This window comes from Rana temporaria, chromosome 8, assembly GCF_905171775.1.
Source record: "Rana temporaria chromosome 8, aRanTem1.1, whole genome shotgun sequence".
In the NCBI taxonomy this organism is placed as follows: domain Eukaryota; kingdom Metazoa; phylum Chordata; class Amphibia; order Anura; family Ranidae; genus Rana; species Rana temporaria.
The window spans coordinates 66,636,339-66,652,134 of NC_053496.1; the positions used below are offsets into that span (position 1 = coordinate 66,636,339).

Genomic DNA, 15,796 nt, shown 5'->3' on the forward strand with positions numbered 1-15,796 from the left:
TAGGAGATTTTCAGTTTAGGGAAGATCTTAGAGTGACCTAGATCCCCCGGCGGTCATTCACGGTGAAGCGGTCACGTTTATTTTATTAAACAAAGTCATTTTCTTGTTCATCAATATTTTTGAATTAATGTGATTATTTTCACACGACTGTTCCCCTGTGAATGTATGCTGGTGTCCGGAATTTTGTTTTTGATTGTGTTTGTATTGTTTTGTGTATTTTTTGTTTTTCTGTCTGTTTTTATAGCATCATCTATGAGGTTTTTTTTCCTCTTGGAAAACTCTTGCAGTACTGTTAATGAAGTTGTCTTAACATTTCAAGTCGCACTATAAATTTAATTATATTTTGTTCTAACTATAAAATGAATACATTTTGTACCCTCTGTTACCAAAGTAACCGCTTTCTGACCCTGGTAGACTTACCCAGGTCTCACTTTGTATGCCTTGCTTGATTGGTTACGGTACCAGTACTTTATTATTGTATGTGGTATTGGGGTATAATCAATCTCATTGTGGATTTGATTGGATAGGATCCGTCTATTTATTTTTCTTTCTTATCACAAATGTAGGTGCTACCGATAACCGATGACATGAATAAGGCTTGATTGTGAAGAGTGGGAGATTTTTCTTTGGGAAGATAAAACTTATAGAAGTGTAGTAAAAAGACACTGTCAAATGCTTCTTCAGTTGCTTGTGTTCACTAAACGTAAATGCATTTTTACAAAGAATAAAAAAATCAACATTTTTAAGGTAAGTTTACGATATTGTGTTGGGCCGCATTCATAACAGTCTTGGGCCACCCTTGGGAAATATATATTTTGGTATATGAAATGTAAATCTTTTTTTTTTTTTTACACGTTAAATAAAAATGTAGCAAAAGCTGTAATCACAAGAAGGTCTGTGGACATGGAGGCATCACTATCAATCAAATAAAACTGTTATCTTTCATAAAATAATTGAAAACAATTTTAATGGTACAAAGAGCCTAAAAAAATATTATAATAAGGTTTCAGCTAAGCAGCTAATGGTAAATAAGAATATAGCCACATTTTTGATTTTCCAGTCATTCTAAAATTGACACCCTGCCTTCCTACCTGCTGGCAGTGACTTGTGGCACTTCACTCCATAACACCGTGGGCATGAACCTGGACTAGTACAGCTGGTAAATTATTACCGTGGGGCAGACAAGCTTTGCCGGAAAGCTTCCTTGGTAAATATTCCATATATTTGTATAATTACTGTGAGCGATACGAGAAGAGTAACATCATCTGGCCTTAGCTGAGATGCCCATCTGCTGCATGCCATTTAGACCCTAGGCTGGGTATTGAGCCACAGGCGTTTTTGATCCCCCATAATAAGGGATCACAACATTGCGGTAAGCTGCAGTGTGTTTCTAGGTGGAGGCTTCTCTTCTATCATCACCTTTCCTTTTGGTGCTTGTCTGTTTTGGATTTTGGTGCCACGGTGGAGAATGCATCATTAGCATATATTGAGGGACTAAATATTTTTTCATTTTAATTTCATGTTTTTGGTGTTTATACATAACCTTTATTATTACTCATATTGGCATTTTTTTGAGATTATACTGGACTTCATTATATGGATTTTTTCGTATTTTGCATGTAATTTAAGCTGTTATATGTGGATTATATTAATTTTAAGTGTCCACTCTTGTCACGGCTATTTCGGTTTAACACACTCATATTAGTGCTGGTCATTCTAGCACTCTAGATATAAATTTTTTTAGAGCAACTTCTTTCTTCTTTTACATTTTGCTCGGTGTTGTATAACACTTCTAGTTGCAGCTTGCAGCACACCACTTAATAGCGCAGTTTTTTTTCCCTTTACATATTTGATTTGAAGTGTTTCTAAATCATTATTTATTTTTGCTATTTTTTTAATTTAAAAATACAGTAAAATAATAAGAGAAATGTGAAGATATATGGGGAGAGTCTCTTAACACGTGTAGAGGAATTTTGGCTGATAGAAAAGACATAGATTATTATAAGAAGAGGGACATCTTGTGGAATTAAGTGGAGTAGTACATAAGGGGTGGAAGGGGAAGAATGTCACATGAAATTCTCCAGCAAAGGGCAGAAGCAACAATAAATTTGTATATATACCGCAATTTAAATCACATTTGTGTCTATATTTTTATTTACCATTAGCTGATTTTATGAGGCCTCAGTATAGTCATATTTTAGGTTCTTTGTATATTTTTTTTTTGTAAAGTCTTAATGTGCAACGCATACTAGCACATTATGTGAAACTTACCTAAAACAAAACTGTTCCAAGGCCGCGATGCCAGCGCTGCAGGGGCTCCCATCTTCACCCGTCTTGCTTCCGGGTTCGCATGCTCCAGCATTGTGACTGGCCGGAGCCACGATGATGTCACTCCCACGGGAGCCACCGGTCTCGGCACAGGGTTCTGAAGGAAGAGCATGGATGGCCGTTCCTTCAGAGCGCAGTGATGTCACTGGCTGCATGTAATGTGAAAATATCCTAAAAGGTGCAAGTTTAGGAGATATTTACACTGCCTCTAGGTAAGCCTTCTTATAGGCTTACCTATAGGAAAAATCAGTAAATGTAGTTTACTTCTTCTTTAACTGTTTGATGAATGGACACAAATGTGATGTAAATGCAAAATTCTTCTGCGTTCCCTCAAAGGTCCTGGTAATAATCAGTAGGTTCATAGAATGTCATCTTGTGTCCTCTGACTTCTATTTAATAATGGTTACGTAGGGCAATACTTTATCAGACTATATTCAAAATGCTAAGGGAAGTGAAACTGTGGAATAAAGTAGTAGAAGCCGTTATAAAATATTTGTGACTTATAGAGATGTCTGCTCAAGAGGCATATGCTAATTTGGCCTTTTTTTAAAAAGGAGATTTTGATTTGGCTTTTCCACTGTTGTCAAGTGAAATGAGGAGTTTACAAGATGATCAGGGCATCAGGAACAAGCAGAACTGCAGCAATGATCTCTAAATCCAAGGAACTTGTCATTAATAATCAGCAGATCACAATATACCACATATTTAGGGCCCTTGGCACTTCCTGTGGCAGTGTAGAAACAATTTTAATTTTACACTTGCAAACTAAGGTTTTGAAATGACTGGTACCCAGTTTATGAATGACAGCGCATAAGGAAATCCAGCTGAATATTTCTACTCAACCTTAGGCCAAATACAGTTGGGATACCACAAGTTTTAGGTCACAATACAATATCATTGATGAGCCCTCTATAAATTATTTTGACACAGAGAAAAATCAACAAAACATTGGGGGGAATTTAAGGAAAGAAAAGAAACTGTAACAAATTGTTCACTTTTTTTTACTGCACTTAATAAATTAAACATGTAGGCAGCCGATCAATCAGGTGCTAACAAAAATCCTGTTTTTTTCTTATCTTGCACACAATTTGGTATCCAAAGTGAACACAAGTTCACCTATCCATTATCGCTCACTAGTAAAGTGAACAGTTTCTTCTCACCTAAATCCCACTTTCTGGAAACCACATAAATCCCCCAATATGCCAAGAGATGTTTCTCTCCAGACACAGGATCACCCAATAGAAACATAAAAACTGTCTCTAGAGTCTACAGCATCCACCAAAATGCAGAGATCCCTTGTGCCTTGAAGCATCAGTGAGAGAAATACATTTGAGTTACATTTAAGTCCAAGGGAACAATGTTCAAAAGTAGGTTTATATCATTTGTTTTGTCAAATTGCTTCTATTGCTGCGTTTCTATACCTACAACAATTGTCTCAGGATAATCCAGAGGAAAAAACTGTTGGTCAAAAAATAAAAAAATCAATACAAATCATTTTCTGGTGGTCTCTGCTGGACAAATCTATTAAAACCATAAAACCCAACTCCAGTCAGATAATCTTTTTTTTTACCTTTTGATTAGAGAGAAATGTAGAGGCTCTTTAGGGGATGCTGGATCACAAAACTGACTGTTCAAAATTATATTTAGTTTCTACAAATTTATGTATTTAGCTGTTTGCCTGGAGCTCAGCTTAAAAATGTGTCACTCACAATTTTAACAAATACACATGGAATAATGAGGAATGTTGCAAGAATTTACAGGAGGTATTGTCATAATGCAGTATTTAGGAGCTCCTCAGCCCCAAACTCACACATCCATGTCTTTATGGACCTTGCTTTGTGCACTGGTGCGCAGTCATGTTGGAACAGGAAGGGCCATCCCCAAACTGTTACCACAAAGTTGGGAGCATGAAATTGTCCAAAATGTCTTGGTATGCTGACACCTTAAGACTGGAACTAAGGGGCCATGCCCAACCCCTGAAATACAACCCTACACCATAATCCCCCCGTCACCCTATGATTTGGACCAGTGCATAGTCCATAAAGATATGTATGAGTGATTTTGGTGTCCCAAACTCAACCCGATAGAACACGTTTGGGATGAATTAGAGCAGAGACTGCGAGCCAGGCCTTCCTGTCCACATCAGTGCCTGACCTCACAAATGTGCTTCTGGAAGAATGGTCAAACATTCTCATAGACACACTGCTAAACCTTGTGGACAACCTTCCAAGAAGAGTTGAAGCTGTTATCGCTGCAAAGGATGGTCCAACTCAATATTGAACCCCACAGACTAAGACTGGGATGCCATTAAAGTTCATGTGCGTGTAAAGGCAGGTGTCCCAATACCTTTGGTACTATAGTGTGTGTGTATATATATATATATATATATATATATATATATATATTTTTTAGATTCTGCAGTGTGCATGCTGTTTTTTGAATGCTTGTTTTTCCTTGTCTTTCTCTAATGAAAAGAAAATCAAAATAGTTGGCCATTGAATCTTTTTTTCTTTTTGCTAGATCACATGCACACACGCACTGGGGAGATTCACATGCACACACACACGCACTGGGGAGATTCACATGCACACACACACGCACTGGAGTACTCAAAATCTGGTGCAGATGTGCACAATAGCCAAGCAGCTTCTAACTTCACCTTGTTCAATTAAACTTTGGCAATAAAACCTAGAAGCTGTTTTTGTCATTGATGTTTTTTGATATATGCACCTATTAGGTTGTGCACTTTTTGTTATGAATTTTTATTATTGGAGAGCTACCTTGAACTTGTGAAAAATTGACAGGGCTTTAAAGGTGCTAGATTAGAGAAGATAGAATCAGTTAATAGTTTATAGCGGGGCTACTCAGACTGCTAAACTGGAGGGCTGTTGAGCCTATAAACTGGGCCATTTGGACACCCACTGGTTTGTTTCTTTGTGGGCAGCCTGGGGAAAACAGGAATGGTCATCCTCCCAACCCCTGGTTATACTAAGTCAGGTTTTCCCTCATTAAATGGGGGCACTGATCTCATCCAACCCTTTGTGAGGAGCTTGTCTATTATGTGATAGATATACAGTTTAAATCTGTGTTCAACATACTATATACATTTTTGTGAAGGTTAAGGTATATTGGGGGGGGGGTGCATATCTATAATTACAAAGCATATGTACATACACGCTTACAATCTGAAATAAATTGAAACATATATACACTCTGAAAGGTGTGGACATGCATAACAGGATGCATGTCAAACCCATTATGCTTTAATGCAAAAATATATACCAAAAAATGGCGCCTTGTGGGGATAAGAACATATAAACCAACATCTGCCCTCTTTAAAGTGAACAAATCACTAAACTGTGTAGAATTATAAAGTAAAGAATAAGGCGCTATACATGTTCCTGTGAAAAAATGTGCACATAAATGAAAAAATAAGCAAGCATAAAGTCCATAAGTGAATAAATCCCAACACCAAAACGGAATGCTCTGAGATAAACCTTCTAGATCTTCCACCACGGGTGCTTAGTATGAAGATGGCCACTCACCAGAGCTGTTTGACCCCTTTTTACAGGATGGTCAAAAAACGCTTTGGGAACACCAGATTGGTTCCGCTAATGGCATAAATCAACAACAGTGGCCACTCAGGAAGGGGCTAGAATGTAAAAAATGACTCCACAGGAGACACGGATAAAAGTCTCATAGTGTAGTAGTTTTTTTAATAAAGTAAAAACAGCAGCAATAATAGCAGTTACTTTCACATGTTGTAGTGCCAGGCCAGGCACTACAACATGTGAGTGTAACTGCCATTATTGTTGATGTTTTTCTTTGTGCCAGTTTTTCACATGAACATGTATAGCGTCTTATTCTTTACCTTATAATTCTACACCATTATGCTTTAATAGTGCTATTGATGCCCTGGGTGCAGAGTAAGAGTTTAAACAACCAAAAGTCTTCTAAGCATGTTATCAAAGAGCAGGCAGGAAGCGTGGTCAAAAAGCAGCAGGAGGAATGGCCATAGATCAGGCAGGAAACGTGGCTAAAGAGCAAGCAGGAGACAGGGACAAAGAGCAGGCAGGAAGCATTGTCAAAAGGCAGGCAGGAGGAAGGCCCATAGACCAGGCAGGAAGCGTAGCTAAAGAGCAGACAGGAGGCATGGACAAAGAGCAGGCAGGAAGCAGAACCAGAGAGCAGGCAGGAGGGAAGCCAATGGTAGAACGTCATAGCGAGAATCACCCTGCTTAAGCTATACAGCTGTATAGCACTGTATGGTGTGTGGTTTACAAAACCTTTGAAGGGTTACGCATCTCCATCATATGTTTTTCAAAAGGTATTAAACGTTTGGACGTCGTTGCTCTGAAGGTATTGTGGCTGTTCCCAAGTTGGTAATGCAAAATGACTCAGACAAGATATATGCCAATCAGCAGCAGGGTTAAACCATTTAATTGCCAGCAATGTACAGATATTTGGCAATTTTGGAAGCTGTTCTTGTGTATCTCAGAATAGTGCAGCTCTCAAACAAACAATTTAATTTTATGAGAAAGAAGAACAACAAGATGGTAGCAATTCCAGCAAAACATTTCTCAAAGGGGAAAAATGGGTTCTCCAGTGTTTGCATAATACAGATTTATTTACAGCACTCCAATCATGCGAGTATGAGCTGAACATCATTTCATCTTGAAATCTACTTAAATAGCAATCCAGTGACGAAAGCAATCCCTCAGCCATTATAAAGTGTTTAAAACATGATGTAGTCTTGCCCAGCAGGACGTAGAATGAGCTTACAGCTCTTTGACACAATGCAGAACTCCCATATAAAATAAGATAAAAATGCATGGAAATGCAAAGCCAGTTTGTTCTACCTTCCTGATACAGGAAGGCCATGCAGGAAGGAAGGCGGCATCATATGCTTCTTGTGCCACCCTTAGCCATGGGTGCCACATCTCCATATCCAAGGTACAAATAAAAATGGATCAGTCCTTCCCTACATCATCCAGATTGCACTCCGCTTGAAAACCAAGCACCCCAAAAGATGAAGCACCAGGTTAGCTCTTTCCCATCTTAGAAATAAGTTCATCACAAATCTTGGTGAGCTCTTCAATCTCTTTATTCTGAAACCACAAAAGAAAAGTGCATGAGACTCAAATATGGCTGACAGAATAGGTCAATTCTGATCTTAAAGTGTACCGGCATTCAAAAATTATTTGGATATAGTGGAAATTGATTAAACCAGTCAGATTGTTTTTTTTTTTTTTTGTGCTCCCTGGGACAAAAAAATTCTCTTAACTTCCTACCATAGAGATGCAAAAATAAATGCCTGGAAATCTCCTTGGTTCATCACACATGTTTTCAAGCTGACCATACAACCTCCTTTTAGATCTAGCAACAACTTGGGACTGTCCGACTGGAGAAAACTGATTGGACAGTAAAGCTAATGCACATAACTTAGAATATGGATAATACAATCTGATTTGTGCATTGATGCCATAAGGAAATTGAAAATCCAATTTCTGATTTAAAAGAATGCATAGTGAAAAAAATACTGTATACCTCAGGAACCCTCATGATCAGAGGTCATTAACCTCCCTGGCGGTATGATTCTTTCAGATTTTAGGTGCTGAAAGCGGTACCATTATTTTGCATTGAAATTTGGCGTTTTATATTGTAGGCCTGTAATTCTTAGGAATAACTCACTTAAATCTGTCCAAACAAGAGTCTAGTAGACATCTCGGGTATGATAAAGTTTAAAACACAAAATCATAAATTAAAATATAATAAATAACTATAAATAATTATAACAAATAATATAATAATAATAAAAATGATTCAATAATGTAATCAAATCCAAAACACTGAAATTTTCTCAGTTGCAGAATTGTCGCTGTCATTACTTTCAGTGTTTTGATGACAAATTTCCCCACAAATCGATATCGCTCATTTCTGAAAGTGATTCTAATTTATTATCGCTGTTTTCTAGCTGGTCTAAAACCACTTTTGACATAAATGGACACTTTTTGGTTGCTATGGACAATCTCCAGTTTCCAGGCAGAAAGAACAGTTTTTATTATATAAAAGTGCATGCAGGACACTGGGCAGACCACTAGGGACAAAGGGTGTGTATTTATTTCATACAGTACTGGAGTCTGTGAGATTACAGTATACTGTATGTGTACTGTGTTTAAACTTTTTTGAATTTGGCACCGATCTCCGCCCCCGTGCGTCGCAACGTCACAGGAAACGGAGCTCGGCGGCACACGGCACTGTGAATCGAGCGAGGAGGACACAGCTCTATCACACAGCGGGGAGACCTTGCAGGATCCAGGGACAAGGTAAGTAATTCCCTGCATGTATCCTGCGATGCGATCCCGAGTCTGGCTCGGGGTTACCGCTATTGGTGCTGAAATTCCACCCCGAGCCAGACTCGGGAATACCGCTCAGCAGGTTAAAAAGCTTAGATGCGCAGGGAAAAATATAGCAGCATCAATTACCTAGACAAAAAGTCATATGCATACCCCAAATTATTATTTTTTTTCAAGTTTTTTAAGAGCATACCGTTGTATTGTATAAGACTTTTATTCTAAACACTATTTTAATAATAAGCATCCTAATTACCAGTAGGGTCTGGAGCTGTCAGTGGCACCTGAGATTAAGAGACACCAGCCAAGCAAAGTGTCAGCTGATGGCTCTCAATAGAGAAACAATTATTAACATATTTTGCAAGACACATCATGCTGGAAAAAATGTATATACAGATTCAGGTTGGGATGGACTCTAGATCAGTAGAACAGAAAACATGCAGGAGGACTTTCCTCTGCTGGCTGTAGAATGGTAGACTGTGGCAGCTCTGCATATAGTCTATAATGTTTTAAACAGAACATTTTGTATACTTGTGCAATATGGCTGATGCCAAAAGGGATGGATCTTACATTATTCAGATGTGCTGTTCCTAACACTACTTTGTGATTCAAATTTAAGAGGTTTTGAGGGAAAGGAACAACTGAGGCATAAGGTCTCAGAAAAAGAGGTAGATGACTGAATCCATAAAGCAATAAAGGTCCAAAGTTGAGAAATAGAACACATCTGAACTTATTTGAACAAATAGTACTGAACAACACTGCTTTTTACTACAAGCATTCAGAAACCATGTCTAACCTTTTGTTCCAGGGTCCTCTCCAAAGCATCCACTCTGAGCTGTTCCTTCCTCAGACTGGCTTGGTATGCTGCCTGTTCCTGCAGAGACTTGGTACGCACCTGGGCAATATCTGAATTAGCCCTATAAGAAAAGATCACACACTGTCAAATACAAAGCAGATCACAGAAACTGCTGCCAAACCCAAAACCTGCCAATCCACTTCCTTTTCTAAGTACGGTGGAACCTCGGATTACGAGCATAATCCGTTCCAGGAGAATGCTCGTAATCCAAAGTACCGTACTCGCATATCAAAGCGAGTTTCCCCATTGAAGCCAATGGAAACTAAAATAATTAGTTCCGCATTGACTTCAATGGGATGCAATACCGCATGCTGCCAGAGGCGGAGAGCCTCAAAAATGGACGAAAAGGCCCAAGGACACTTCGGCTGACCTCGGCAAACCTGGGAAAGACTTCCTACCTGAGATTTGTCGAGGTCAGCCGTGCTGTCCTCGGGCCTTTATGTGCATTTCCAATCGGCGCCAATCGGCTGCGATTGGCGCCCCCCCAACCTCAGACCAAAAGCGGTACTGCACACCGCTTTGGCCTGAATCGTGCTTGTTTTGCGAGACAATATTCGAGAACCGAGTCACGATTTTTTTAAATGCAGTGCTCGTATTGCGAAATGCTCGTTAACCGCGTTACTCGCAATCCAAGGTTCCACTGTAATACATTTTTGATTGGCTGCTCCCAACCTGTAACTAATGTTACATTTAATTTTGCTGTATCATATTATCCTACCTATCCAGTTTTTCCTCAGCATGGATTTTCAGAGCATGGTACCGCTGTTCTTCTTTCTTCACTCGCGCCAGGTATTCCTGAGCGCATTTCTTCAGCACCTCCTCATTCTGTAGATAGATTGGAAAGATGAGGGAGGGGGGAAATGATCTAGTCATTCAAAACAGCTTCACAAAAAGAGCAAAACAGCACTGCTACAAACTGCTACTCATAGCTACCAGATTCTTATTTCCCCCCCCCAATATCACAACATGAAACATCACATTGCCATGAGAAGTCCTTCTTACAGACACTTTAACCACTTAAGACCCGGACCGATTTTTTTTTACCAAAAATAAGTAGAAGAATAAATGTTAAGGACTTTGCCCCTTTTTGCGATTCCGCACTGCGTCACTTTAACTGACAATTGCGCAGGCGTGCAACGTGGCTCCCAAACAAAATTGGCATCATTTTTTCCCACAAATAAAGCTTTATTTTGGTGGTATTTGGTCACCTCTGCGTTTTTTTGTTTTTTTTTGCGCTATAAACAAAAATAGAGCGACAATTTAGAAAAAAAATCTATTTTTTACTTTTTGCTATAATAAATATTCCCAAAAAATATATAAAAACAACATTTTTTTTCCTCAGTTTAGGCCGATATGTATTCTTCTACTTATTTTTGGTAAAAAAAAAACGCCTGCTGGAGGTCAGAGGTCACTCTTCTTTATGGACCTTTTTATTTCAGCTGTCTGTGGCCTGGTCTTGCCGGAGGTCATTCTTCAATGTATGGACTAGAAGCAATTCTATTTTGTATACAATTTCCAGCAGTTCTGTTCTATTAAAACAGACCGGATGAAATAAAAAAAAAAAAAAAATCGCAATAAGCGTTTATTGATTGGTTTGCGCAAAAGTTATATCGTTTACAAAATAGGGCATAGTTTTATGGCATTTTTATTAATATTTTTTTTTATTATTAATGGCGGCGATCAGCGATTTTTTTTTTTCATGACTGCGACATTATGGCAGACACATCGGACACTTTTGACACATTTTTGGGACCATTGTCATTTTCACAGCGAAAAATGCTATAAAAATACACTGATTACTGTGAAAATGACAATGGCAGTGAAGGGGTTAACCACTAGGGGGCGCTAAGAGGTTAAGTGTGCCCTAAAGAAGTGATTCTTACTGTAGGGGGGCGTGGCTGTTGGTGTGACATCACTGATCGTCGTTCCCTATAACAGGGAACAGACAATCAGTGACACCTCGACAGAGAAGAGCGGGGAAGGTGTGTTTACACACACCTCTCCCCGTTCTTCAGCTCCTGTGACCCAATTGCGGGACACCGGCAGCGAACGGGTCCGCGGGCGCGGTCATGGAGCTTCGGACCGGGTCACGAGCGACCCACGGCTGGGCTCTTAAAGGTGACGTACAGGTACGTGCCTGTGTCCAGCCATGCCATTCTGCCGACGTATATCGGCGTTAGGCGGTCTTTAACCACTGCCTGGACCGGACCGCCTCATGCACATATACGTCGGCAGAATGGCACGGCTGGGCACATGTACATACAGGTACGTCCTGTACTAGTACCCAGCCGTGGGTCGCGGAGTGTGGCTGGAGTGTGGCGATCGGTCCCCGGAGCTGAAGAACGGGGAGAGCCGTGTGTAAACACGGCTTCCCCGTTCTTCACTGTGGCGGCTGCATCGATCGTGTGATCCCTTTTATAGGGAGACACGATCAATGACGTCACACCTACAGCCACACCCCCCTACAGTTGTAAACACACACTAGGTGAAACGAAACTCCTTCAGCGCCCCCTGTGGTTAACTCCCAAACTGCAACTGTCATTTTCACAATAAACAATGCAATTTAAATGCATTTTTTGCTGTGAAAATGACAATGGTCCCAAAAATGTGTCAAAATTGGCCGAAGTGTCCGCCATAATGTCGCAGTCACGAAAAAAATCGCTGATCGCCGCCATAAGTAGTAAAAAAAATAAAAATTATAAAAATGCAATAAAACTATCCCCTATTTTGTAAATGCTATAAATTTTGCTCAAACCAACCGATAAACGCTTATTGCGATTTTTTTTACCAAAAATAGGTAGAAGAATACGTATCGGCCTAAACTGAGGTAAAAAAAAAGTTTTTTTTATATATTTTTGTGGGATATTTATTATAGCAAAAAGTAAAAAATATTGCATTTTTTTCAAAATTGTCGCTCTATTTTTGTTTATAGTGCAAAAAATAAAAAGCGCAGAGGTGATCAAATACCACCAAAAGAAAGCTCTATTTGTGGGGAAAAAAGGACGCCAATTTTGTTTGGGAGCCACATCGCACGACCGCGCAATTGTCTGTTAAAGCGACGCAGTGCCGAATTGTAAAAACCCCTTGGGTCATTTAGCAGCATATTGGTCCGGTCCTTAAGTGGTTAAGTGGTTAAATCATGAGATCCTTAGATCTTCAAGAATGAAGCAGACGAGAGCATGGTGTATTGTTTCAAGCCACTTGCCTTCCGGAAGCCTTCCAGTACATCTTTCATCTTCTCGTATCTTCGAAAGAGCTCTGCCAATGACTTTTCCACTGAATTCAAGTCAGAGAGTGCTTGTTCTTTTTCTATAATAAGCTGCTGTACTGTATGGTGTGACATGGACTTCTCTCTCTGATCATCCTCTGTTCACAGGAAAATGAAAAACAAAGTTAGTCTTTAATGAACAAGTTTTGTTTTCTATGTACTAAGGGCAGTATCCAAGGCAGGACCTTCATGTCATCTTAGGTTGAGGCTTGAACACATAATGAGGCAGTGTGCTTAAAATGCTGGTGCTTTTTACATCCCAGTCTCTAATTTATCAAATAATTTTACCTAACTGGTCATTATGTGTGGCAGTGTTCCTGTCACTTGTCATATCCTTCCTTCAGTTTCTGCTAGAAGCTCAGTATGATATCCATTAACTACTCCTTCCTGTAATCAGTGTAGCTGGAAGCATACAGAAATTAGGTAAAGATGTATTCTCCTTATCCTTCCTCTAAGAAACACTGTACAAGACTACTGTTAAAAAAAAACATATATATATATATATATATATATGTATGTGTATATATATATATATATATATATATATATATATATATATGTATGGACCATATTTGGTATGTATGCCACTTAGTGAGAAATTTCTGGGAAAAAGTTCATGAAATATATTGGAAAGTGTCAGGAGTAGAGAGGTATCCAGGTTTAGATATTTCACTGCTATGCCTGACTCCAGATTCAAAAAATAGTATAAAGAAGGATATGCTTCATCATATGACAACGGCTGCTAGAACAATATTAGCTCATTGTTGGAGAGAAAATATAAGCCCAAACATAGCAGATTGGATATGTGAACTGAGCGAAATACAATATATGGAAAAACAGATAAGAGAAGAAGGATATATACATAGTCAAATGCCAGAATTATGGAAAAAATGGGATGAATATAGGCTATCGGAAGGAATGAAAGAATATATATAAAGGTATAGTAGGAGAAATATATATATATATATATATATCTATATATATATAGATATATATAGATATATTGTACGAATGAGGTGTAGAATGGGAATGGAAGATAATGGGAGTATGTATGTATATATATATATATATATATATATATATATATATATATATATATATATATATATGTGTGTGTGTGTGAGGTAAAAGGTATTGGGTTTTAAGAACAAAGTAACTAACAGATATTTATCAAGATTCCGTATATTGAAAAAAGGAATGATGTAAATTTTAAGGGAATTATGTATAAATGGAACATTTTTTGTATTTGGTAAAAAGATTAATAAAAATAAATACAATAAAAATAATAATATATCAATTTTAGATGCAGCAAAGACAGCAGCAGCACTTACAACATACAGAAAGATGGCAGAAACTTAGCAGAACTTATTGGGATGATTTACTAAAGGCAAATAGACTGTTGACGTTGCAAGAGACTTTTCACTTAGGTTAGTGAATGCGGTGAAGATCTGCTGACTTCCATTATCCAATCATGTGCAAGCAAAAATAGTGTTTTTTTTTTCTTTTTTAATTTTCCTTGCACAATATTGCAAATATTACTCAAAGTGATTTTTTACTACATTCATTAACCTCCCTGGCGGTGTGATTCTTTCAGAAAAAACATGCTGAAAGCGGTACCATTATTTGCAAGGAAATTTGGAGTTTTATACTGTAGGCCTGTAATTTTTAGGAATAACTCACTTAAATCTGACCAAACCAGAGTTTAATAGGCATCCCGGGTATGACATTTTTTTAAAAACAAAATTATAAATTATAATATAATAAATAATTTTAAATAATTATAACAAATAATAATATAATTCTAATAAAAATTATTCAATAATGTAATCAACTCAAAATCACTGAAATTTGCTCAGTTGCAGAATTGTCGCTGTCATTACTTTTATATTTTTATGACGAATTTCCCCACAAATCGCTATCGCACAATTCTGCAAGTGATTATAATTTATTATCGCTGTTTTCTAGCTGATCTAAAACCATTTTTGACATAAAAGGGACACTTTTGGTTGCTATGGACAATCTCCAGTTTGCAGGCAGAAAGAAAGGTTTTTATTATATAAAAGAACATGCAGGACACTGGGCAGACCACTAGGGACAAGGGGTGTGTGTTTTTTTTTACATACAGTACTGTAATCTATAAGATTACAGTATACTGTATGTATAGTGTTTGTTTACTTTTTTGAATTTGGCGCCGATCTCCGCTCCCGTGCGTCGTAACGTCGCAGGGAACGGAGATCGGCGGCACAGGAGGACGCTGTGTGAATCGAGCGAGGTCCCGCTCGCTCACACAGCGCGGTGGCATCGCTGGATCCAGGAGAAGGTAAGCCAGCGCGCGCTGCAGGCTCTGCACAGCTACCCCGAGCGTGACTCGGGGTTACCGATTTTGGTAGAAAAAATCAACCCCGAGTCACGCTCGGGGATACCGCCAGGAGGGTTAACCAAAGGGAAAATTACCATGCAACGTGAGTAACCTACTTATCTTTAGTAAATTAATTCCATGGAGTCTTAACAGTGGTGTAACTAGAACCTTCAGGGCCCTGATGCAAGAAACCATGAAGGGCCCCCCTGACCCCCAGACACGGCCCTTTCTTCTGAGCCCAGTGGAAGAATGACAGGGCCCAGTCACAAGTGGGTGACTGCATATAAAGGAACCAATTTCTCCACCCTCCCCGGATTTTTGACACCGTAGGTGAAACCTAATTTTGCCACCCCCTTTAGATCAACCCCTGACTCCACCCCCAGCCAATGTAAACCCCACCATCAATGCAGCCTCACCAGCGCCCATCAATGCAGCCTCACCAGCGCTCATCAAATGCAGCCTCACCAGCGCTCATCAAATGCAGCCTCACCAGTGCCCATCAAATACAGCCTCACCAGCACCCATCAAATGTAGCCTCACCAGCGCTCATCAAATGCAGCCTCACCAGCGCTCATCAAATGCAGCCTCACCAGCGCTCATCAAATGCAGCCTCACCAGCGCCCATCACCAGC

The 15,796-nt window shown here is 39.1% G+C and overlaps 1 protein-coding gene across 3 annotated transcripts in view; it reads right to left on the minus strand.

The window, feature by feature from the left end:
• Nucleotides 1-6,737: 6,737 nt before the first annotated feature.
• TACC2 (transforming acidic coiled-coil containing protein 2) overlaps nt 6,738-15,796 on the minus strand; it is a 235,628-nt gene continuing 226,569 nt past the window's right edge. For all 3 annotated transcript variants that reach the window (XM_040361948.1, XM_040361949.1, XM_040361946.1), the window contains 4 exons: nt 12,743-12,903; nt 10,256-10,362; nt 9,478-9,598; nt 6,738-7,436 (listed from right to left, as the gene is read on the minus strand). In XM_040361948.1, the coding sequence (XP_040217882.1) occupies nt 7,371-7,436; nt 9,478-9,598; nt 10,256-10,362; nt 12,743-12,903 (455 nt within the window). In that variant the 3' untranslated portion in view covers nt 6,738-7,370. The remainder of the gene's footprint in view (nt 7,437-9,477; nt 9,599-10,255; nt 10,363-12,742; nt 12,904-15,796) is intronic.